Source organism: Elgaria multicarinata, chromosome 1, assembly GCF_023053635.1.
Source record: "Elgaria multicarinata webbii isolate HBS135686 ecotype San Diego chromosome 1, rElgMul1.1.pri, whole genome shotgun sequence".
NCBI lineage: Eukaryota > Metazoa > Chordata > Lepidosauria > Squamata > Anguidae > Elgaria > Elgaria multicarinata.
In genome coordinates this window covers 69,990,682-70,017,146 of record NC_086171.1, presented here as the reverse complement: position 1 = coordinate 70,017,146, position 26,465 = coordinate 69,990,682, and the positions used below count along the sequence as shown (strand labels likewise).

The 26,465-nt window shown below is 40.9% G+C and overlaps 1 protein-coding gene across 1 annotated transcript in view; it reads left to right on the top strand.

Annotated features, from left to right (window-relative positions):
• Nucleotides 1–26,465, top strand: part of ITGA9 (integrin subunit alpha 9) — a 249,188-nt gene that overhangs the window by 74,923 nt on the left and 147,800 nt on the right. The window contains exon 15 of the mRNA XM_063129756.1: nt 3,555–3,715. Within this exon, the coding sequence (XP_062985826.1) occupies nt 3,555–3,715 (161 nt within the window). The remainder of the gene's footprint in view (nt 1–3,554; nt 3,716–26,465) is intronic.

The window sequence follows — 26,465 nt, the reverse complement described above, 5'->3', positions numbered from 1 at the left end:
CACACGCATCTCACCATAAGAAGACTGTTTAAGCTTTTAGCTCTCACCATGCTCTCATAAAGTGCATGGACTATATTAGCATAATTCACAATATATGTTGCAGAACTAAACAAAGATACAAACAGCCAGCCACTAAAGGTGCAATCCAAAGCATGTTTACAGTAGCTGTCATGCATGGCTGGCTGAGGAGTGCTGGGAGTTGTAGGACTCATTTCTGTCTAACCATGCATAGGATTGCACCCTAACATTACAAGGACACCTAAGTTTCAGTTCATGCAATAACGTCAGGAGCCTTTATGCAGATAATTCTTCACATGAGCAGTCCATTGATGTCAGCAGTTTTGTGTCGGAATGTCTCTAAACATGAAAATCATGTTTACTTTGGATCTGATGCTCCATATTACGCTGCTTGTATGAGAAGGCTGCTTCCCTGAATGGTTATGTCTGCAATATATTTCCTGGAGTATCGTATGAAATGTCTCTCTCTCTCTCTCGTTCTGAAAAAAGAGCTAATTTATGAGCTGGAACTCACTTCTACATGCCCCTCTGAGAGCAGCATATGGAGGGATGCTCTGAGTCAGCTGCTAACTACCACTCTAGTGACACTCAGGGTGTGTGTAAGTTATTCCTGATATTTCAGTTTTCCAGCTCTGACATCATTGGCTGTTTCTGCCAGAAGGAAAAGTGGAGAAAGATGTAAAATATATGACACAAGAGATTGTAAAATGTCAGCTGTTGCTCAGAAGGGGCGTGCTCATGACTAGACAGGAGTTGTTTATGGACTCTTTCCTATGGTTTCTGAGTCCCAGTGTACGCATTACTATGCTGAGAGTGCTCTGAATTGATCCATGGGGCAGCGATTGCTGCAACTCAGGAAGGCATTTTGTGTACGGCAGCACCAACCGTGCAGATTGGTCTTTCAGTGTGTGTGTGTGTGTGTGTGTGTGTGTGTTGATTTTTAATATGGAGAGAAAATTGCACTGCCTGTGTGGTGAACCACAGTACATCTTTACAACTCACCACATGATGACAGCAACCATGTGGAGGGATTCAAGTGACCTCTGTGAGGTGGCTGGAATACAGGCCTGCACAGCTGGTTGCCCACGAAGCTGGATGTAACTCACCAGCCATGTCTTGTGGTTTGCCAGGTACTTGATGGATCCCCTTGTATATCCAGTTCCAGGGAGGTGGCAAAACAAGCGGCTTATTGAGCTTCTAGTGCAAAGATGGGCAAGAGAGAGAGAGAAAGAGAGAGGGGGAATGGGAGTGTGTGTGTGTGTGTGTGTGTGTGAGAGAGAGAGAGAGAGAGAGAGAGAGACAGAGGTGCCCCTCCCCATTTTGTCTCTGGCCCTGTTTATCAATGGCATGTGTCACCTGTCCCCAAAAAGTCATTCCCCAGCTCGCTTCTAGTGGGGCAACATACATGCTTAGGATGCATGTTGTGCCAGGCTAGCAAATGTGTGCATGTCCTCTCTCTGTAGAGTCCTCTTCAATGTAGAAGGGTTTTTTGTTTTGCTTTTTTTGGTCCAAAGATCACCTGTTTGGCTACGTTATACTTTGGGCTACGCTTCACAGCCATTGTTCCCCTTCCTTTCTGCTATTCTTCCAAAATGCATTTCTTTACCCCTACACCGTATGGCACATATTATCTCTCCCCACCCACTCATCCCATTCCCAAAGTTGTCCTGCTCAATCCTTTTCTGCCTGGCAGGATTTTTTGCAGACTCTGCTGATATTGCCCCTAGACCAAGGGTGGGGAACATGTGGCCCTTCAGATGGCGTTGGACTCCAATGCCCATCATCCTTCACTATTAGCTATATGCTGGATAGGGCTGATGGGAGTTGCAGTCCAACAACACCTCGAGGGCCACCCCTGCTCTAGGAACCTGGAAGAGCACACCAGCCATTCTGCTAGGTTCTGGCAAGTTCATTTCGTAACAGAGAAGGAATGATCCCTGGTTCTTTGTTTTGCCAATATGTGATTCAGCAATAGCATGTTTATTATTCTTAATGGTTTTACTGCACTTCTATCATGGCTTTCCTCCAAGCATCTTGGGGTGTCATGCACACTGTTCTCCCCTTTTATCCTCACAACAGCCCAACAATTCAAATTTGGACATGGGTCTTAGTCCACCACTGCACCCCTGTGGCTGGGGAACTTCTTATCACTAGTATTATCTGATAGTACAAACAGTGACCCAGATGGTCACAAACGGGTCAGTAGATCAGAAATCCAAGGTCTGGGATCAGGCTCCAATTGGGTATTTTCTGTTTCATTGGTAGAGTGCAAATGCGCAAGATCAATTCTATTTCAGTAAAAACACACTTTTGCCTCCCATTTCATTTTTCCAAAAGCAGCGCTGTCTATGCGCATCTGGTGCTTGACCTCTCTCTTAGCCTCAGGGGTCTCAGTTGAGTTAAAAATTATTTCTGCAATTCTTAATCTTGGTCTCTTGATAATTGCTTCACCCCACACACCACCACCAAAGAAAGTATTTTATCCTCTTTGCATAAAATCAAACTTGAATGAAATGGGAAACAATATGAGACATAGCAAACCAGATGTGTGGCACACTTAATTAAAATTCATCTGAATAATCTAATATGCAGCCTAATTATGTAATAAGCCATATAAAAGACACAGCAGCACGCTGTTCCTGTCACGCACACAATATGCCATTTAATCTTGTTGCTCTTAGTTATCTGCAACATCTGTGCTTTCCACGTTTTACTTTTTTATTATTATTCTTAATGGGATGTGCTAGAGAGGTGCCAGGTTTTATACTGTGAAGTCCAGTTTTGATCATTGCAGGGAATGCTGGGAAGTCTCTGGTGTATGTAAAATGGAGTGCCCTGCGCAACCCTCACTGGCGTTGTCCGGAGGTGATGCAATAGCAGTGCCTTCCTGTCCATAGTACTTAACATTTAGGGTAGTTGTTACCAAAATTCTTGGTATCATTTGGTTGAGTTGAAACTCTGTCGTTAGTACATGGTGGGATAGAGAAATCAAAGTGATATATCTTTAGAAAATGGAGATAACTTTCTCTATACCAGGTTTTCAGAACCTGAGATCTATGAAGCTGAATGCAGCCTAGTCCTCTGAACTGTGACTTGGCCCTTGACAGCATTTCTGTTTTTGAAGCCATTGGTGTAGCCGCAAATCCAGGTTTATAGAGCTCTTAGTGGGTCAACATGCACGGCTGGGGCACTGCATTGAAGTCAGTGGGTCCCAGATTTTGCAGGCTTGCTAGAATACAGCCTTCTTCAATCCTTCAGGATTGAATCTCCATTATCCCCAAACCAAATGGACAGTTAGTTACTCTGTCTGGCAATTCTGGGAGTTGTAATCCAACACATCTGGAGAACCCCAGGTTGGAGAAAGGCTGCTCTAGAACGTTGTGATTTTTATTTAACACAACCGCTCTCCATATTTAGGACCTGTTACCGCAAGGTAGAGGTGAGTGTGGCACAACCCTAAAACAAATACCTCTAAATAATGTGGCTAGAAAACAACCTGCTTTTATGTTAATTTATTAATTTATTTTTAATTTTAGGATTGAATTACAACTTGACAGCAGATGTGGCTAAAAAAGAAAAGGGTAGCCCAATCCGGGTTTACTTTGTCTCTTCTGGGGAAGCAATGGGCCAGATCTCGGAGCAGTTGGAGCTGTCTTATATGCAGGAGAAATGCAAGCACTACCTGGCCTATGTGAAGGTCAGTCCATCCCTCCCCATATTACGTACGAGTCTAAAGTTGTTGCCTTTCCAGTTTTAATGGACTTTCAATGCATCTGCACAGAATAGTTCAGTTATAATGGAATGTGTTTTTTCATCACTGAAATGGTTCAGGTTACAAAGACTTGTTACCTGGGAGTAAGTCCCACTGAATTACTTCCAAGTAGACATGCCTAGGATAGCATTGTAAAAGGGCCTTTTTGAGTGGAAAGACTTGAGGCTTTTCTGTACAATTATGGAAAGTGTGCTATATGTAAGTACTGGGAAGAAGGAACGTCTCCCCAACTCATGCTCTACCATAATGAGAGAGGTCTGGATCTGCCCCCAAAGCATAGAACTAGCTGAGGAAAAGACACGTGGATTTTCTGTGACAGCTAAGGAACAGCAGGGGCATTCTCTTACGGCAAATGGGTTACTTATAAACGAGTCACTTCCCCCATGTCAGTAGATAACATAGCTCTGTTCGGACATTTCCTTCCCCAAGTGCTTTGGCTTTAATTCACATAGTTTTATTTGGCCTGCTGGCTGACAGGTACCCAAGTAGATGACCCTAATTGTTAGACTCCAGTAAGGAGTTGATGATGACATTGCAAAAGATCCGTCTCTTTCAGGAAGAGGTTTTTTTTTTATCTTAGTTGGTGTGTGTGTGTGGAGAGAGAGAGAGAGAGAGAGAGAGATGAATCCATTCACTTACTATCAGTTTTCCTTTTCCAAGGTTTTGATAGAGACCACCAAGGAGCCCCATTTATCCTAATATGGTTCTTGGCATGTGAAACTTTTTCTCTTGCCAGCTGTGAAGTTTACTCTTGCAGAAAACTTCAGCAAGCATGCCAAGATGTATTCTTTTACTTATTTCAATCAGAATTCCTTGTTTGCCGTCAGTGTGTATCAATGCAGTTTCTTTGATCAAATCCATTTGTGATGTGTAGGTCAGCTCAATGGAACTGTCACTTAGCAGTCTGAGCAAAAGATCTTTCTGACTTGTTGCTGCATCAGAACAGTCTTCCCCAACATGTTGCCCTCCAGATGTTTTGCACTACAGTTCCCATCAGCTTGAGCCCACATGGCCAATGGTCAGTGATGATGGGAGTGTTGGGTTATTGTGCTAGAACTTTTCTCTTTCTGGAACTCTGTTTGTGCTCAGAAACAAACACATATCACGCAGGTCTTATACAGCAGAGCTGGTTTATTTCTTTCAGGCTTCTGTGCAGTTCAATTCAGATCAGTTCAGATCAGCACACTGAGGCATACACAGAGAGCAGTGATCATAGAGCAGTGATCAGAGAGCAGTGATCTGTTCTATTTTATATAAGTGAGAAACTATATACACATCTTACACAATTCTTATCTACATTACATACAGCTGTGATGAGGCTAACTTAGAATCTTGGCAAGGTTCTCAGAACAGCCTCTATCTCAAGGTAATTGCCCACAGATAGTCTTTCTCTGTTTAACCCTGAGATAGCCATACACACACAATTTTAATGACTAAGCAAGTATTTCTTTTCATATACTTAACAGTCCTCCTCTTGCGCATGTTGTTTAAATTGTGTTACAATCTGAGACCCAGCTTTAAAAGCATCTCTTTGTGTTTTACCATTGATATTGGTTTTGTGAATAAATCAGCTAACATCATTTTAGATGGACAATATTCAAGCTTAATCCAGCCCTGAGCTTCTGTAGGTTCTATTTCTTGAATTTCTTCAAATGAAGTAGGTTCATAGGCTATTAGTAAAGCTCTATGAGAAACCTGTTTGCTTTGGTATTCATCTGAGTAACGAATTGGAGCTTTGCGTTCCCTTTCTGATCGTCTTGGCATAGTTACAGGCATAGTTTCCTCCTCTACAGTTTCTTCCCCATCCCTCTCTTGCTGAGATTGTTCAGGAATTTCTTCTGTTTCTACAGCTTTCTGTTCTACAGGCAAACTTACATACTGTTTTGTTTCCTGCATTTGTTCATGAAAAACTACATCTCTGCTCACAATTACACTTTTGTGATATGGAGACCACAAACGATAGCCTTTTGTTTGTGTATCATATCCCAACAGTTTACATTCCAAACCTCTTTGAGCTAGTTTTCTTGGTCTGTTTTCTTTCTGAATATGAGCAAAACATTTACTTCCAAAAACTCTTATATGTGACACTCTAGGTTTTCTTTTGTAAAACATTTCATATGGAGTTTTTTCATGTACAGAGTGGTAAAGCCTGTTTAACAAATAATTTGAGGTGGACAAAGCTTCTGCTCAGAACAGGTTAGACAATCCTGACTCTTTCAATAGAGCTCTTAACATGTTCTGCAAGGTTCTGTTTTTCCTTTCTGCAACTCCATTTTGAAATGGTGAATATGGAGCAGTAAGGTCATGTTGTATACCCTCATCACTGAGGAATTTTTATAATTGGTTGCTAAGAAATTCACCTCCCCGGTCCGTTCTTAGATTAGCTATAGGTTCTTTAAATCTATTTTTACTCCACTTAACAAACGCTTTAAACTTTCCAAAAGTTTCACTCTTCTGTTTTAACACATACACAAATCCAAATCTACTGTAATCATCAACAATAGACAAGAAAAATCTGTTTCCTCTTTGACTTGTCTTAAAAGGACCTGCAAGATCTGCATGAATTAATCCAAAAATTCTTTTTGTTGTTCTCTCACTATGTTTTGGAATGTTTGACTTATGACACTTGGTTTCACTGCATACATTACATTCTACATAGTTAGAACATGGTTTGATTTTCACCCCTTCACACAATTCTGGGATCTTAGAAATTGTTTTATAGTTAGCATGACCAAACTTTTTATGAGTTAAATGGATACACTCTTGGTGTGGTTTGCAATTGGCTATTGTTTTTGTTGTGACTTTGCTGGCTACAACTTCATTTTCTGTACAAGTATTAATCACATACAAAGATTCTTTCATTATTCTTTGCACACACACCTTGTTTCCCTGTTTTATAGTACAATTTTCTTCAGTAAAACAAACCTCATACCCCATTTCTGTTAACTGAAACACACTTAGAAGGTTTGTTTCTAATTCTGGTACATATAAAACACTTTGTAGTTCAACTCCCAGACAATCAAAATATATATTATTCACACCACAAATTTGGATTTTTGTTCCATTTGTAAGGGTAACACACTTTTGCTCTGAAGTAGAAGTTTCTAAGGTAACAAATGAAAGTTTGTCTTTTGCCATACTTATTGAAGCCCCAGAGTCCAAAAACCAAGGATTCATTGTCTCTTTGACTCTTGCTAGAAGACACTTCTTTGTTGATTCAGCTTCATTCATGTTGTTTTCTTCTCTCCACTTTGCTGTCAACAGCTTTTTCTTCTTGTTGTTGCAATCCCGCCTTAAGTGTTCTGTGGAACCACAATTAAAGCATTTCCTTGCCTTTAATGCAGCCACCACGTCAGAAGATTTATGGCTTTGTTGAAATTCAGCCACAGGATGTTTAAGGCTCTGTTGTTTTGAAGCTTGTCTTCTTTCATAGGTTTCCAGTAGTTTTCCAGCTACATACTCGAGGGTTAAATTTTTCTCCTCTTGACTTTCTATCATGGTGACAACCGCGTCGTACGATGAATCAAGACTTGACAAAATCACATAGACTTGGTGTATAGTTGTAAACTCCATCCCTCGTGCCCTGAGTTGATTGAAGATTTCTCTCATGCTTTTCAAATGGCTTGACATAGACTCTCCTGGTTTCAGCTTCATTCCATACAGCTTCCGGGTTAGAATTATTTTACTGCCCGCTGTTTCTCTTTGATATACAGCTTGTAGCGCATTCCAGCACTCTTTTGATGTATTCAAAAACTGAATGAAGGAAATTTGAGAGTCTTCCACAGCTAATGCAATAACTGCCATTGCTTTTGCATCGTCCTTAAACCATTTAGCATTCTGTGGATCTGCTCTATCTGGTGGATCCTCTGTGACTACATACCACAGTTCAGCCTGAATCAGATACATTTGCATTTTGTAAGACCATAATGCATAGTTAGAGTCATTCAGCTTTTCCAACAATTGATGCAAACCAGACATATTAGCTCCTGCCATTTCCTCTGCTTTAGGAATTGGTATCTCACCGTCCTCCTGCTCAGAGTCCTCCTCAGAGTCAGCCGACTGAGATTTTTCTTCACTTTGCAGCACTGGCTTTAGCTTGATGTCTTCTTTCATCAACAGTTTTCTGTTTTAGCAGACTCCTGGTTCTGGTTCTGATACTGCACCGTTCCCACCAAGTTCTGGTTCTTCTGCCTGGGTTAGGCTGGCGTAGGCTTGTCTAGGCTAGACTGGGCCCATAACCTTTGTTGGGTTATTGTGCCAGAACTTTTCTCTTTCTGGAACTCTGTTTGTGCTCAGAAACAAACACATATCACGCAGGTCTTACACAGCAGAGCTGGTTTATTTCCTTCAGGCTTCTGTGCAGTTCAATTCAGATCAGTTCAGATCAGCACACTGAGGCATACACAGAGAGCAGTGATCATAGAGCAGTGATCAGAGAGCAGTGATCTGTTCTATTTTACACAAGTGAGAAACTATATACACATCTTACACAATTCTTATCTACATTACATACAGCTGTGATGAGGCTAACTTAGAATCTTGGCAAGGTTCCCAGAACAGCCTCTATCTCAAGGTAATTGCCCACAGATAGTCTTTCTCTGTTTAACCCTGAGATAGCCATACACACACAATTTTAATGACTAAGCAAGTATTTCTTTTCATATACTTAACAGGGAGTTGTAGTCTAAAACATCTGGAAGGTACCAGGTTGGGGAAGGCTGAGTTAGAAGGTATATCCTTGTTTGGAAAACTCTGTAGGCCTCCGTAGCGGGAATCTGTCCCTCAAAAACACAATATTTTGATTGATTTGGCAATTATTATTTTTCTTCTTTGAGATAATTATTTGTGTATAGTATATTTCATGGTGATGAACTGTTGGTTGCTGAAGTTTCTCAGGAATTGCAGTTGCTTAGATAATTGAAGGCAAAAAGGGCAACTCTCGATGTCATTTTTTAAAATCTGTGGATTGAGAGAGGTGGGGAACCATATAACATTTGTAGAGAAGAGAGCACTGTTTTTGTTTCCCCCTACTTATGAAAATGGCAGGAATGTTCATTTGCTTGCACAAGGAAGGATGTGAAGTGATAGGGAAGATGATCCTGGATAGCTTGTGCCCCAGTGGGAGGAAGTATTATTGGCTGTTTAATGTTTGAAATGGAAGAGCCTTGAAGTTTCAGGAGGTCTGGATGAAAGGGTCAAGATCACTTAGTAAAGAGGCCAAGGAGATGAACGTGCTTCTTCTTCTTCTTCTTCTTCTTCTTCTTCGTCTTCTTCTTCTTCTTCTTCTTCTTCTTCTTCTTATTATTATTATTATTATTATTATTTTTCAATAATTTCAAAATAAAATTTGGGGAAAAAAATTTGCATCTGGCAACCTACTTTACTCATTTAACTGCAATGTTCGGTGCTCTGTGATGTGTCTTGAGATATTTTATGCATAATTTTATGTTTGCCCTTACATTTCTTCTTCTCTCTCTCTTGAAAAGCATTCAGCAAGAAGTTGGCTTCTTTCTTAATACCTATCTGTGCTACTTTCTCTCTGCTTTTGTTTGTTTTGATATACATTAACAAGAGAGTCCATCATTACTTTCACTTGATGAAAATATCCATTTGGAGTGCATGCAGGCAAGAGGTACGGAATAATGGACAAAGTTATGTGGATTGCCCTCTTCAGACAACACACAGGGTCCAAAGGACTGCGTGTGAGCTTCTGGTCATTCACTTGGGATTTTTCCAGCCCTGATCTACTTAGGTGGCTTTACAAAACCCATTCATTTTGGGACATGGCTTCCTTGTATATCTGTTTACATTGAGAAGGAGGGATTTAAAGAGCTGTTCTATGTGTTTTGGCTTGGATAGGAGTGAGTCAGTAGGTGGAGTCAATATTGTCCTCCCTTGCTCAATGTGAAATAGGGCTCCTATTAAAAATAAATTGCCAATTGAGGCTATAGAAATAACTTCTGGGTTGGATCCAGACTTTATCATGCTTAGAGTAATTCCATTGAAATTAATGGAACATGTACATCATGACTGACCAAGGGCCATAGATTTAAGTCGGTCTACTCTAAGTAAGACTAAGGCCTAGTTCACACTTAACCATCCAGAGTATAGGTTGTCATTGAATTTTGGGTAGCAATTATGTGCACTATGGTTAACTATGAACTGTTTGCCATGAGCAACCCAAGAAGAGAATCCATGGTTTGTTGTTGGGTTGTAAACTCTGGGTTGTTCATAGTTAACAACCCATACTTAAACCATAGTGCAGGGTTCACATGTAATGACAACCCATGATTCAATGACAAACCATGCTCTGGGTCGTTGTTATGTGCAAACTAGATCTGAATCTGGATCTAACCCTTTTGTTGCAGCTTGTCACTGCTTTTCTTCAGTTAATATTTGCTAGCGATATTCCTCTGTTACATTTGCTGGACAGTTCTTCATGCAACTGCCTTAAATTCATTATTTTTAAAGGCAGAGCATAAGGTGTTAGTCTTTAACTAAATAAGTAATTCAATTTATCTATCTATCACTGGTAAAGAAGATCTAAGCAATATTCCATTGACTGATTTAGCTAACGAACAGCCTACCCTGTTTATGTGTTGCATCTGCAAAGTTTCTGCAGCTAAAAGTAGAAACATGACTTTTTTGAGCTTCTAGCTAAAGCCAGATGTTTAAAGAGAGAGTGAGTGATCTTACTAATGTTATGCAGTTTCAAAATGCATAATGTTTCATTTCTTAAAAATACAGTGTAGTAATACATTCTGACTAAACAGGATATTGTTAAATTAAATGGGGCGTGTATATTTTCTAATGCAAGATCCTATACTTTTTATTAGATTAATTCTGTTCCTGGTTCTTTAATGGAATTTTGTAATCTTCAGCAGGACTCCCAAGCCACAGGGTTTTTGTAATAATTCTGCTTTAGTGTGGCTGTTACAACTTTGTTGTAATTGCATTTCTGAAAAAACCCTAATCCAAAACTTTCCATTTCCTAATGTTTTTATTATTTGGGTGTGCCACTGTTTGGTATATTAAAAGGGACACACCTCTTATCTATGTATGTTTATTTTTTATTGAAGAATATCAACCATCGGTTCCAATTTTAGGCGGAAAACAGGGATTGGTTTTAGAAAACAGGGATGGAGTCAGTTTTGTGTATTTGTGAGACTGAATTTTTTTTCTTCTCTAGTAGCTTTTCAGCTGTTGCTGATTCTGTATTTATTACTGAAGCATAGTTGCAAAACAGATGTTTCCTACATATAAAGTGCTAGTGACACGGCCATTCACAGAAGATCTTGTGATTTCTGTGGTGACAGATACTTGCTTTGAGCATAAGTGCCTGAATCTAAGAGACGTGCTGATTTTTTGTGAAGAGGCTACACACTATACATCTATGGGGTCAGGAACTTTGGGGCCTCAGCCAAGACCTTTCATGCCTTGAACCTGAGGACAGGCCTAATCAATTATAATCAAGTGCATGAGATCAAACCTCAGAGCTCTCTTCAGGCATAGAAGAGAATTGGTGTGTGCAACATCAACCCCTGCAATTTGCAGGTAGTACAATTGGCCTCTGGATTGATCAGGTCTGGTATACATACTGGGAACCTCACCAATAGAACAGCGTCTTCTGCTTGTTGCTGTTCATGTTCTAGCTGGAGAAGACAGTCTCCAGATCTTGGTTCAGCTGCCTTTGGCCCTGACAGATGGCTCAGTTCAGGACAAATACATATGTGGTTGTCCTTTGGAAACCATCATTGTGAGGGTATTATTGGGGTGGGTGGGTATGAAATCAATTGCATAGTTGAGTCTCTAATTATGATACACAAAATCCAGAAGAGTAGCCATATTAGTCTGTGGTCAAAAAAGCCACAGCAACAGTGATTCCTTTAAGCTCACACATTTCTTGTGGCCTGAGCTTTCACCGATGAGAGCCCTCTCAGCTCTACAAGAGGTCATGTCATGATACATTTGTTACTCTTTCAGTTGCCGCAGCACTCTTTCGTGTGTCAAATGTTACATTTGAATAGATGTTCCCGGAGGCCAAGTGTGATAACCCTCTATGGGGTATGATGCCAGCTTGTTAATTTCAGAAGATAAAGAAAGCATTACACACTGCTGGTTATTCAGAAGGAGAAGGAAGAGATAACGCTATCTCTCTGCACTGAGGACATGTTGGTGCATGCTTACGCACTATTTCCGCTGAAAACAATAGGGAATCAAAGGAGCCTTTTTCCGTACAGTATTGCTGTCTAGGATTTATCTCAGCACGTAAAAATATTCAACGACAAATGTGGATTTAATTGTGCAACCAACCATCCTCTTACTAGGCTGTTGGCCTTCTGCATTCTTGTCTGCAAATGCTACAGCCCTTTTGTTATCTTTAAATGTTTTAAATCATCTCACAAAATATTTTTCTGAGTTATCGCATTATTTTAAGTTGGCACTGATGCCGCTCCTCTGTCCAAATCATCCAAGTCAGTAGCAAGATCGAACAGCTGTGTCTTTCCTTCTCTGCTTGACTTTAGGAGAATTTTGAGATTATTTTGAAAAGCAGTGGGCTCTATTTCAATAATTTCATAGTTTCGCACATGTGGTTGAATCTCCCCCTTCTCCATGCGGTAAGAAGTAGCAGGGGAAGCAGTTATAAGGGCTGTTTTCTTGCGGAGGAAAGCACAGGAGACTTAATGTGATATCAGTTTACTTGCAAATGTATATATTGAATTCTTATAACAATAAGAACTGATGTCTGAGTTTGCTTCCCCATCTCTTCCCTCACCATCCCTTGTTCCTTTTGTGTCATGTCTTTTAGATTAATTTTTTTATACATTGTTAATGATTATGCTAAAAACAAAGTCCTATGAGAACGTTTGAAAGAGCTGGGGCTACTTGGCCAGGAGAAGAGAAGGTTAAGAGGAGACATGACAGCTGTCTTCAAATACCTGTAAGGGTGGTCACACAGAAGATGGAGCAAATTTTTCTTTTGTTGCTATAGAAGGCAGGACTAGAATTATGGAGTGAAAATTGCAGGGAAGCAGATTTCAGCTGAACTTTAGTAGAAACGTCCTAACAGTTTTACAATGGGCCAGACTGCCTCGGGAGATGGTGCGTTCTTCTTCTTTGGAGGTATTTAAGCAGAGGCTGGAAGTTCATCTGTCAGGGATGCTGTAGCTGAATCCAGCATTGCCACTCTTGCATAGATTAGGGGGTTGGATTAGATGACCTCCCAGATCCCTTCCAACCCTAACATTCCGTTAGTCTAAAAATGAGGCGGAAATGCATTGAAGTGAATGACAGGAAATGGAGCAGAATAATTATTGTGATTTCAGAAGCTGGGAACAAAGGAGTCTCTGTGTCTGTCAGTCTTCGTGGGGCTGTGGTTTGACTATTTTTCTGTGGCTTTGCTTCAACCATGAAAGATAAAGTTGCCCAGCCCATTAGAACTAAAATGGTAATATTTTGTTTTTATAAAAACTGATGGAGGAAGTGGAACAGTGTCTTTAATATTTTATTCCTGGTCTTCATCCCCACTCCTGGCCTGATTCTGGATTCTGCCCATTGTCATCAAAGTGTACATAAACAAAATTGGGAATTGTTTCACTGTGAACCTGGATTGAAAGGTGATTCATGAACTGTTCGGATCTTTCTCATTCGCTAGTGATCACAAGGCTAGCATGGTGATGTTGATAAACATCTCATATAGTTGAGGCTGGTGGCTCTGATGTCAGTGGGGCAGTGAATCCATTCCAGGTTTCAGCCAGGACCAGGGTTGATAAAAATCATTTTTTTAAAAAAAGATTTTTAAAAATTTAAATTGGATTCTTTAGAATTTAAACCAGATTTTGAAATTTTCTTTAAAAGAAGAGTAAAAAAGAAGAAGAAGAGAACCTAAATCAAAGATATTATCATGAATACTAATTATACAACTTCTAATTACATTCTCTGAATATGATAACAGCAGTTTATGGAGATGGGAGATAACCTGATCGTCCTATTCTGCATGAAGTTGGTGTACAGATGTGCATGATCTCTCTCTTTTTCTCTCAAGGCCTGGCAAAGATAGAGAAATGCAAAGATAGAGAAGCAAAGCCGACAAGAGGGGGCGGGGGAAGCTGGTACAAATTACCGGGACCCGTTGGACTGGAAGGGGGCCTGGGGCCTGACTATGTTGCATAGCTTGGAGGGTCCCGGAAGCACTTGAGGGTCAGGAGCAGGGATGAGGGGGGAAGAGGCAGCCAAGGGCCCCACCCTGCCCTAGCGCCATGGGACTTGCAGCACATCTCTCGCCATGGAGGGTGTCCCTCGCCAGCCAGCCAGCCATGTGGCCTGGGGGAGGCTGCTGCCAGGGGTCTGCCAATCCTGCTCCCTGGGTTCATTGAGGGCCAGGGTGGGGGAGTGGGCAACCAAGCAGGCCTGCCCAAACCAGGGTGGGTGGGTGAGGGGCACTGGCAGGCCTTCCGATGGTGCAGGGTGGGGGCGGGGACACACCTGGGCCTCGGGCGGCCTTCCTCCTGCTGCTTGGGTCAGCAGATTCCTGCCCGTGGGCCATGCCAGCTAAAGATTTTTAGCTGGGCAGCCTGGAAATTTTGTTTCACTGGGGCCCAAACCCACTTTTGGCAGTCCTGTAGAAAAGGTCAATGAATAGAGAATTTGGGGAGATGGAGTAGATCTGTACAAGGCGGAGGAGTCTGGATATACATTCCAGGGGATGGGGAGGGGAATAAAAAGTGAAACCAGAAGTGAACAGAATATATTCATGTAGTCCTGAAGAAACTTCTGCTGCATATACCCTTCACGATCAAAGAGAAATGTCTAGTATGGCAACAGAAGGACATAAAAGGGATCCCATTTGTTTCTGTACCTGCTGTGGTTAAATTTGCTTAATTTGTGTGTGTGCGTGTGAATAACTTTACATTTATCTAAAAAGTGAAATAGTTAACCACACAAAAATACATGTGCTTGTTTGTTAATGCTGTTGTTTGTCGAAGAAGAAAACTAAACAGAGGAGTACACAATCTTATTAGTACAATTGAAAAGCCTGTTTAGTGTTGGTGATTCTGGCACATCATGACAAAAATATCATGATTAATTGAATAGTTGGACTGGTTCATCTCCTGAATAGCTTCACAAGTTCATTCTGATTTACTACTAAAATGTCCAAATTATCATCCGATTTTTGATGAAAATTAATCTGAAAACAATTCAGAATAATTGCTTAGTGTGTACCTACCTTCTAATGAAACCTATATCTCTGAATATGTATTAACATTATATTAAACAATAATGTACGTCTACTAAATATGATGATTAAATAGAATCTTTCTACTAGGGATTTTAACTGTGATTTAAATAATTAAAATTGAGTCCTTCAGAGAAATTATTTAAATTATGATTGAAATCAATTTGATTTAAATCAAATCAACTCTGGTTCTGATTAAAACCTAGAGCAGATTCACCACCCCACTGACTTTGGAACCACCAGCCTCCACTGTTCTCTTATGAGCCCTGTGTTTGTTATAGCTGACCCTGTGCAGCTCTATATCCAGCTGAAGGCTTGCCTACAGGGCTCAAAGCCAGGCCCTCAAAAAGCCCTCAACAACTTCAAGTGAACAAAGTCTGTAATTAAATCAGACACAGCATTTATGTTTCCCAGATACTCTTATCTCCACGGTTTGGCAGGCTGTCTTAAACAGCCCCATGGTGCCTTTCACATTAGCTCCCCATTGATTCTGCTTGTGGTTCTTGGGAGTGTAAAAGAGATGACAGATAAATGCACTTAACCTTCATCCTAAACGCTGGCACTACTGAGCCCATGTGAACAGACCCCTGCCCTCTGTGAGGTAGCTTGGCCACCTCTACACATTGTCCTGGTGAAGGGAGTCCTGCTGCAGCACAGCTCATGCCCTTGCTGATGGGGTGATGGGAATTACCAGAGGCCTCACCTCAGGTCCTCTCTGCACCAGCTTTGTCCCAGTTTCTGTGAGGGATGGTGCTGGTATGGGGTGGAGAGGCAACATGAGCTCATTCTGTGTGGCGTGGAAGTACTCACGTTATGTTGGCTCCATGTACAGCTACTGTGAAAAAGGGGAAATCCATGTTGGAGAACATTAGGAAAGGAATCAGGAATAAAATTGCCAATATCATAGTGCCCATAGACAAATCTATGGCCCTTTCTACACCTAAGGATTATTCCAGGAAAATGGAGGGATCGTCCCTGCCTGCTCACAGGATCCCTTTGTTTCATTTGCATGCACAGAGATGATCCCGGGACAATCCCAGGATAAATGGCTGGTGTAGACATGCCCTATGATGCCACCACACCTGGAATACTATGTATACTTCTGGTCATTGCACCTCAGAAAGGACGTTGTAGAGTTGGGAAAGGTGGAGAAAAGGCACCTAGAATGAAAAACTGGAAAAATGCCCCTAAGAGGAAAGGTTACAATGGCTTACTTGCCTTTAGAAAAAGGGTGAGTAAGGGGAGACATAATAGAGGTATACAAAATTATTAATGGTGTGGAGGAAATAGTTGTTCCTCTTTCATAATACTAGAACCTGGGATCACCCCATGAAGCTGTTTGGTGGAGCTCTAGGACAGGTAAAAGGAAGTACTTCTTCAGCTTGCATCGTTAAACCATGGAATTCGCTACCACAAGATGCAGTGATGGCCACCAACTTGGATGGCTTTAAAAAGGGATTAGACAAATTCATGGAGGAGAAGGCTGTCAATGGCTGCTACTCCTGGCTATATGCTACATTCAATATCAGAGTCAGTATGCCTCGGTATACTAGTTGCTAGGAAGCACAAGTGAAAGGCTGCTATTGCACTCATTTCCTACTTGCGGGCTTCCCACAGGCATTTGATTGGCCACAGTGTAAACAGAATGCTGGTTGAGATGAACCCTTGATCTGATTCAGCATGGCTCTTCTAATGTTCTTATCCCGGTAGAATGGGAAGGAACCATGCTGTAGCAACTTCAAAACAGCCAGTGTAATCCAAGAATTGGGCCTGTATCATCCTGCCAAGTGGTAAGGAAGTCTTGACCATTCCTCAGGTGAAGATGTTAAATGTAGAATGAGTGCTCAAATGGTTCTCTCTAACCATGCAGTGTACCTGCCTCACTTGTTGAAAAGTTCCAACCATATATGTAGTGGTGCATTAATATTATTAGGAAAAGAAATGTATTTTTTTTAATTAAAACATAAATGTTTAAAATACACAACAAATAAGGCATTAAGCCTATAGAACTGGTAATTTAAAGCAGCAGGTTGGGCCACATTGTTTTAATATTATTTATTTAATTTGCAATTTTAGACTGTCCAGTAGCCTGAGTTCTCTAGGCATTGTACAAGTAAATTAAAAACATAAAATACAAAAACAATAGCCAATAGCCAATGATAAAAACAGCACATTTGTACTCCAAAACATCTGGAGGGTACCAGATTGGGAGAAGCAATGGCTCTTAGTTAAAACACAATTTTTGTGTGAATATGGGCACATTTCTAAATGGAAATGTACATGTTCCAACAACCTTATGAGGCAACCTTCATACACTATTGTTATCTCAGACATATTGAACACATGGAATGACTTACACCATCTAAAAATAGCTGGTGAAATGTATTTGAGAACAATGCAACACATCACCTTATAGTGAACACTATGGGTAAAAGCTGTTGTCAAGATTCTGTTCCCAAGCATAGTTTGGGCTGCCGGCCAGGGAAAATTACCTGGCTTGCTTTTACTTTTAACACTAGCCTGATTTGCTGCAATTGAGAGGGGAACCTTTTCAGAGCATGAAGGCAAGCATTGTCACCTGCCAGTGTTTGCACATTAAAGGAACAGCTACAGGGGTTCATTCAAAAGTTGGCAAACTCTACACATACCATGGCATTTTCTTCTAGTAGTGTGGTTGATCCAGGTTGTTATTGAGCAGTTGTCATTGACTGACTCCGTCAAGTGAGCCTGAGCTAAAAACGTGTGGCAAATGTTTTTGTGCCTAGAACAAACTTCCACACAAACTTGGTGTAGACTTTGTAGGTTTTCTCCATCCATAGAGAAGCAAGAAATATTGGTGATCTTTGCTGAGCCGAAAGCTCTCTAGTGAGAATTTTCAGCTCAAAATTTAGGAGAAAAGGGGTAGTGAAAAGACAGTGATTGGTGGTGGTGGTGGTGGGATTCACCCCCAGGTTTGTGGCTGCATATGGGTTCTGACAATTAAAAAAGTTGTTTGTGGAGAGAGGGGAGCAAAATAAAAATAAGCAGCCCAGAATTTTGGGGAAATCTCCCCCACCCCATATGTCATTTGCAAACATGGCGATAAATTTGGAGGGGGCATTTTTGTTTGTTTATTTATTTATTTATTACATTTCTATACCGCCCAATAGCCGAAGCTCTCTGGGCGGTTCACAAAAATTAAAAACATTCAAAGTATAAAACAACAGTACACTACACTGTACTGCTTTCGTCGCCAGCTGAAGACCTTTTTATTCACTCAGTATTTTAACACTTAATTTTAACTTAAATTTAAATTTTACTGTTTTAACTCTGTATTTTAATCTTATATCAACTTTGCTGTGTGGTTTTATCCTGGTTGCGCTTTTTATACTGTATTTCGTAATTGTGTTTTAACCTGTTGGGTGTTTTATTGTGGTTTTAATTTTTGTGAACCGCCCAGAGAGCTTCGGCTATTGGGCGGTATACAAATGTAATAAATAAATAAATAAATAAATAAACAAACAGTATAAAACCATAATATAAAATACAATTTAAAAGCTCAACCAGATAAAAACAGCAGCAACAGAAAATTACAAATTTAAAACACCAAGTTAAAATTTATTTATAGACTGTTAAAATGCTGGGAGAATAAAAAGGTCTTCACCTGGTGTCTAAAAGCATATAATGTAGGTTCTAATAAATTGTTCTAATAAATATATTTCTTACTGGATTCACTGTTTGATGGTTTCACACACACCCCAACCCCAGCCTCCTCTGCCACTAGCTTTAGTAAATAGCTTGGCGTTAAAAGGCAAGTAAAACAATTTTTTGTGCTAGGCTATCAGTTCCATCTCTGAGGAATACCATTGTAGAGAATTTTGTGTGCCGCCTGCCAAGCATGATTATGCTGGAATTGAGATGCAGGCTATGTGCCTGGTAAAGGGCAAGGTCCATTTGGTTGGCATTGCACATTTGGAAACTATGTGTGTGTGTGAGGGAGAAGAGTATTTAGTGGCAATGACAGATCTACAATTTAGCGAGCATCTGTTCTTCCGACCCAGTTGGCTTGTGATGTTGTTATCAGTTTCCTCAAGGTAAAGACTGTCACAGGCCATATTAAAGCTTGGACTCAACATCTCATTGAAAATGAACAATTCTGCGGAGTGATGTGCAATTTTATTTGTTGCAGTTTTCAGGCTGTTCTTTGTTAGAATCACTTCCTGGAAGAATGCCTAGTTACCCAACTCTGTGCAAAATGCCATGATTTACATTTTCAAATAGCGGAAATGATTTTTTTGGGGGCAGGAAGGCTATGACATCTATGCTTTCATCTATCCTTGTACACCTGTATATTTTGAGATTTTGAATTGTTGCTTTTATTGCTCACTCAGATGTCAGGGGATTTGCTGGGAAAGAAATCAGGGGGATGTTCAGATGTTCTTTCCTCCTCCCCCTGTACATGGAATACATGTACATGTACACACTGGCCATGCCCCAAATGCTGATGCACCTGCTGGCCATGCTTCTCATAGCATTGCATTCAGCATTAGTGAGAAAGGGTCCTAAACATGTACAACTATTCCTTGTGATCCAGAGCCTTGATTGGCCCAGTGTTTCTGATCTCAAGGACTTCAGGATTTCTGATCTGTACATGTGTAGGGCCCTTTATCATTAGCATCGTACATGTGGATCCCAGAAGGGTCTGGCCAGTGGGCACATCAGCATTGGGTCTGCTTCCTCCTTACACATGTGCCTAGTAAAGAGGGTGAGGTGTGAGTCTGGAGGTGCCGCCCCATATGTCCCCTCAATCATTAAGGGCCAAAGCAGATGGTATAAAAAATGCATGCACATATTTTACATTTCTTCCCCCCTTTCTTTAAAAAAAACCTCCAAAAAATAAAATCGCAGACACATGGAAGGAGGGTGATCAGGATCAGAACTGCAGCTGCAGTCCCAATGAAAATCTCAGACACCTATGCAGTGGTCCCAATGCAAAGCTCCTGCACAGCCCTGGAGAGGTTGCCATTGGTGCTAATAGCAGCTCTGCTCCAATTGGGAAAAGAGTAGCGTCAGGAGGGGAGTGGTTTTCATCGAAGCCGCAATGTGGGGGAAGGGGTTAGCCCCCTGTTTCCACACATCAGAGTGTAGAATGACAGATCTACAATTTAGCGAGCATCTCCCCGCACCCGGCCCAAAACATACTATTTCTTTTTAAAAGAACAAGATGTGAAATGCAATCATGTATCTCTTCTATTATCCACCCTGAGAGCCATTTCCTTGGCAGAAAGGCAGGGTATACATCAAATAAATAAAACATTGTTCTGCCTAACTTTCTAGGTGACCTTAATAAAGCTACTATTCTCTCAGCCTCAGCCCAGTCCCATCTGAAATGTGAGGATATAATACTGCCCAGCATTGAAGAGCTCTTAGATGGTGTACAGATGCTTATTATTGTGACAGTGAACATTATTATGTAAGAATTTGTTTTGTTTTCCAATTTCCTGGTTACATTCCTGTATGAAATGCATCTGAATTCCCACTAGGACATATATTGAATTTTCTTTGTCATTTGAATAGTTAAAATATTTTCAAAATATTTTCAAGATGTGATTATTTCTTCTTCTTCTTCTTCTTCTTCTTCTTCTTCTTCTTCTTCTTCTTCTTCTTCTTCTTCTTCTTCTTCTTCTTCTTCTTCTTCTTCTTCTTCTTCTTCTTCTTCTTCTTCTTCTTCTTTTCATCAAAGGCTTAATACTCATAATCAGTAATAATCCGTTATCAGCATTAATTAACTGGAGATTATATTCCATCCTAAGCATGGCTGTATTTCTGCAGAGTGTTAGTGCCTCATTTGAATACATTTTGGGAAAACTGTGTGAGATGTCATATAATGAAAGCTAGCCTTTTAATTCACCAACACGTATCTACACATCGATTTATTGTTTGAGCTTCATTTGGAGAAACAGAGAATGAAAAAATGGACAAGATCCATTCACAGTTTAAGTACAGTCTGTGCTTGGCTCTCTTGTTGGAATCAGTGGAATGAAAAGCAGTTATATTTTGCTGGATTCAGTGTTAGTCATTTTTTAAATATGAGTCTAAATTAGATTTTGAAATGTGCATCAGTGAAGCCCACTGGATAAATTGTGTTTTTCAATTCCATTTAACTTGAGCACTGAATTTCTGTGGAACTGTGTTTTAACTGTGCATTTTTTATTGCTAAGGGCGCAATCCCATGGATTTCCCCCGGAACTCAGAGGCTTATGAATATCCTATGTAAAGAGGGAAGTGATTTCTCCCCTCCAGTAGAGGCTTTTTGGGAGTTGCATTTTAAGTGCAACTTGTAGGAATATTAATTATAATTAGGAATCAATGTCATTGTTGGTAAACCAACAGTATTATGACCATAGTTGAAGTGGTTATTGGCTAGAGATCTTTGGGTATTTTAAATAACATATGGACTTGGATATCCTCCTTCTCTTGGATCATTATTTGGTTAGTGCTGGGGTGGGTAACCTGGTGCCCTCCAGATGTTTTGTACCAAACCAGGATCTGAAACCAACTTTAAACTGTGATTTCAGATCCTGCTTTCAGATCCTTACCCTGGTAACCATACTTTCCCAATTTGGATGTAATAGAAAACTATGGTTTTCTATTACATCCAAATCCAGGAAATCTTCCATTATGACATACCAAGAAGGGAAGGAGTGGCATCAGGATGGAGCATTTAGAGGCAAAAGGCTTGGGGATGTCTTGGCTTAATAAGCTGGCATACGTACATCTGAATTGAGTTCGCTATGGCATCCAATCAGAACCGTTTCTCAGCGCTAAGAAATGGGTCTAGTAATAAACAGAAGTGTATCTGAGCATCAACAAGCATGCTTTACTTTTGTCACTGAGAGTCCCCACACATCTGTGATTGGGGGAAGGAACTTCCAGGGATGAGGAGATGAGGATGTTTTCCAGGCAGATTTGAACTTGGACACTTCTCACTTTAGAACGTCAGCACTTGCTAGCTGAAAAGACACTCCTGCTGCCATTGACATGCTGTTCTTTTAGCAAATGGTCCTTGGTAGATTTACATCAAGGGGGCGGAAGAGGGCAGGGTTTGAAATCACCAGCCTTTTGGTCCGTATTTGTGCATGAGAGCACAGTCCAAGATTATTATAGTCATGGAGCACACAGAGGGGTGCGGGGGAAGCTGACCTATTGCATTGTTCAGCAGGAATCTTACAAATGCAGCATGTAAGACCAAAGACCCAGGGGTGCCTTGCCAAGAATGACGGCTGTAGCAAGGACTAACACTACAGATTCAGGGCTAAGTTTTATATCCTTTGAATGTGTTTATTTCATTGTCCCAGAAATACATCATGTCTTCGGCCTGCTTCAGAAGCTTATGGGGGTGGTCTTTCCTTTTTCTTTCTTTTTTTAAAAAAATCTTTATTTACACAAATGTGCTATTTTGGTGAATTTTGTACGTCTGTGCTATCCAGATCAATGTGAGGAACGTGCTGGGAGTCTATTGTACCGAATGTCCCTCTTAACTGAGACTGAGTGGCTGTAAAACTGTTAACTAAACAAACTCAGCATTTTCCATCTCCTCACTCCAATGTGAAGAGTTCAGCTCTCCCTCTGGATGCATGCTAGCCAGCAATGACTGTGCAGCCTGTGAGTGTGAATCTGGCCTCGTTCCTCTGACTGGTGGTTCAGAGCAGGGGAAAACGCTGCTTTTCCGTGTCAGAATATCTAATCTGTGCAAGTTGCATGAACATCAGTGGGATAAAAATACAATAAACAAACTAACATGGAAGCCTTGGAATTTACACAAAAAAGGAGGTTAGATTGCTTAAATTTGACATTTCTAGAGGCTCTTCTTTTTGTGTTCACACCTAACATTACCCAGTATACACTTCTCAGAGTAGCACAAAGCCCATTCCTGGGATACTGTGGGCATGTCTACACCTATGGGTGTAGAGGGCTGGAGATGGAGCAATCCCGGACTTACCTACTTCCGGAATCATCGCCCGGTGTCTACACGTGGCGCAAAACATCCTGGGAGGATGAGGATGTTGTGCCACCCATTTTGGTTTTATATCGAAAAAGAGCGCACAAGCGCTCAAACACAAAAGGTAAGTTTTTTAAAACAACAACACGTTCCTGCTCCCCCTACCCCACCCCCAATGGGCACGGAGTTCCTGAGGAGCTCCGTGCCCAGCTCCTTGCGTTTACTCACGAGGAGCTGGGACAAACCAGGATGGCGGCCCACACCTCCCGCAGTCTCGGGATCATCCCGAGACCGCTGGAAAAACTGAGATTAAAGTGTAGGGCCATATCTCAGGGAAAGGGAGGAATCATCCCTCCCTGCTTCTGGGATCCCCTGTGCATCATGTGGATGCACAGGGATGATCCCGGGACAATCTCCAGGATATCGCCCCATCTAGACATGCCCCATGTGACTGTTCTGGGAACACAGTTTAAAACAAGTGGAAGTAATATAAACTATTCAGGTGTTAGTATGAACCTTTTATTGGCTATGGCTTGGATCGACCACTCACTAATATTCCCCTTGGTTGTGGCTTGGATTGACCAGTCATTAATATTCACTTTTGGAGCAAATTGCTTGAGAGGGTGGTGGGAGACAACTGGAGATCAGGCCTTCTTAGTTGTGGCACCCTGCTTATGGATTTCTTTGTCCCAGGCAAGCTTGCCTAGTGACTGCATTAATGGCTTTCCAGTGCCAAGTGATTTTTCTCTCTCTCAAGACCTTTTAACTTGATGATATTTTTTTTTAACTTGATGAGATGTTTTATGCTATGTTTCCCCGCCCTGTTATAACTAAACCACAGCATTCCAAGACAGATGCAGGAATTGTGGAATAAAGTTTATGATTTCTATGTAAAAGCCTGGCTGTACCATTGAAACAGAAGAGTGAATGGAGGAGTGACTGATAGCTGAGGCTAGAACGGAATGGTGGGTGGGGTTAGTGGCAGTTGGGGAAAGTTAGATAGAAGGAGAAAAAAGAAAGTTAGTGAGAGGTCAGGGAAGTGGGAGCTGAGTTAAGATTGAGCGGTAGTGACCTGGTTTGCTAACCCATGCTTTATTTAAAATCAGCCACTCTGCAGGCCAGTACTACACCTCCTAGCATGCCTTTGGCGGCCCACAGGTGCCTGTGTCCTCTGAGAGGTGCTTCTGTGCTCTTGTTGCTGATGCTGCTCCTTGACAGAGCGACCAAAGCTATGTTTCTTATTAAAACAGTGAGTTGCACTAGGTCATGTCTCAATACAGTCAGGTCACACTGCAGTACAAGCAGCGGATGCTTCTGTTCCACACCTGCACATTACTTGCTGTCAGGGATTGTTTCTGTTACCTGACTCTCAGTTTCAACTTGACTCAGGTGGAAATTCCATAGTTATTTAGCATAGCTTTCTTTCTTTTTGTCCTTGCCATTGGTTTCTCTTACTGCAACAATTTTCTATCTCAGTAGTCAGACTTCTAGACTATTTTTCAGTCTCCCAGAAAGGAAGCTCACACATTCTGAAGCATACTCTAATTCTTATTAAAATTATAATATGTGGTTTACATGCAATCGGTATAAGCCATTAAAAAATAATCGGTGAGTTATTAATACACCAGCATTGCCATAAGACTCTCTAGAGCAGCTACCTGCCCTCTCCTTCCCTGCACACAGCTGGAAGAAGTGGCTTATGGAGCTCCCATGAAAGCTCACTTGGGTCTGGGTGATATCCTGATACACTACTACTTTCCTCTAATTTATTTCCCGTTATCCTAGCTGCTACACTTCTCCTTTTGAGCTCCCTGAAATTGTGTCAACTGGGCCAATTATATGGCTCTCCTCCTTTCTTCTGCTTTCCTTCTCTTCCTCCGTTTTACCTATAGACTCTACAACAGCCTTTTCCCAACCTTACAAATGTATTGGACTACAACTCCCATCATTCTCAGCCAGCACCAGGACATGTGCTTTTTGTTATTTGGCACTGGGCATCCTGAGGACTTTTGCTTTCATTATAAAAGCAGGTTCAAGCTGCTAAAATAGATTCTAAACCAGCATGACTGGGGATTATGGGAGTTGTAGTCAAACACATTGAACGGTGTCAGGATGGGGAAAGGTTGCTACAAGGTCTTAAGATACCTCTGAGACTTTTGCAAACATCTTAAGAAAGATCAATGGCATTTCCTCTCTTCCTAAAATCTTTTGATGTTTAAAATGTTTAAACATCAAAAATGTTGGTGTTCTTTCATACCCACACCACACCTGTCAGTCTTTTTAGCTTTTGAGGAAATTCTAAGTTCTTTCCTTACAAATGTATGACTTGACTCAAGAAATTTAAAACTTCTCACTGTGGTAGAGAATTTATGGCAATTGCCTCATAGCACTTAAAAGTGTAATAAAACAATGGTTTTATGAACAGGGGGAGGTGTAGCAATGGACTTTACAACATGAACATGGTATTTTTGAGTGTACATTTGTATCTCATCATGAGCTTTAAAAAGTGATTAAATGTTCAGCCACGATCAGTATATAGGATGCAACAAGATAATCCTGCAAAATGTACTTCTTTTAATAAAGTTAATATGCAGGTTGCTATATTCCCCAAAGATTAACACTCAAAATTTATTTATTTCCTGCATTCCGTTTTTCTGGGCATTGAACAATGATTTTTTTTTTTAAAAAAAAATCTCAAATCCACTAAAATAATATACAGTTTTAAAATACAAAATTACAACTTATATTTAAAAACCAGTAGCTTTTATGAGGAAACTATGAATGTTGGGTGAGGGGAAGAATCACTCCAAAAGGTATTATGTTCTCCAAACCAACCAACATTGTTTTAAGAATCCACATTTTTGGAATTTTACTCATTAGTGTGTGGACTTGTGGTTGCTCCTATAGAACTTTGCTCCGTGTCTTTGCTCTGCCACCTTATGTTTTAAATTAACCTTCCCCCTCTTTCCTAATTAGTGAGGCCATTCATAGTGTACTATGTAAATTGCAGCTTGGTCAACCATCTTCCTATGTGGTTCTCCTCATTGTGACCAATAGACCACTCCTGTGTCTTGTATTGTACTGTGCTTGTGATATTGAAGTCTTGCCAAAAGAATGAACGTGGAGTGGGCAGACAGACAGACATAGGAGACAAGGGACAGACAGAGAATGGGGTTGCTGGGGAGGGAGGGAGAGAGAGCATGCATTAGTGTTAGAATATGGGGTGTGTGTGTGGTTCTTTTAAGTCTTGCTGCATGGGGGGTGGGGGTGGGAAAGAGCTTTGTGCATAGGAATTTACCAGCCAAAACATTAGAAGTGTTGATCCTGCGTTTTTGCTAGTAGCCCTCAAGATGGCTTGCAATTGATTAAAACAACGTAAAATATCACTAAGAAGAAATAATGATACTCAAATGGTTGTAATCTTCCTTTGAGGAGAAGCTCAATATAATTTGATTGTG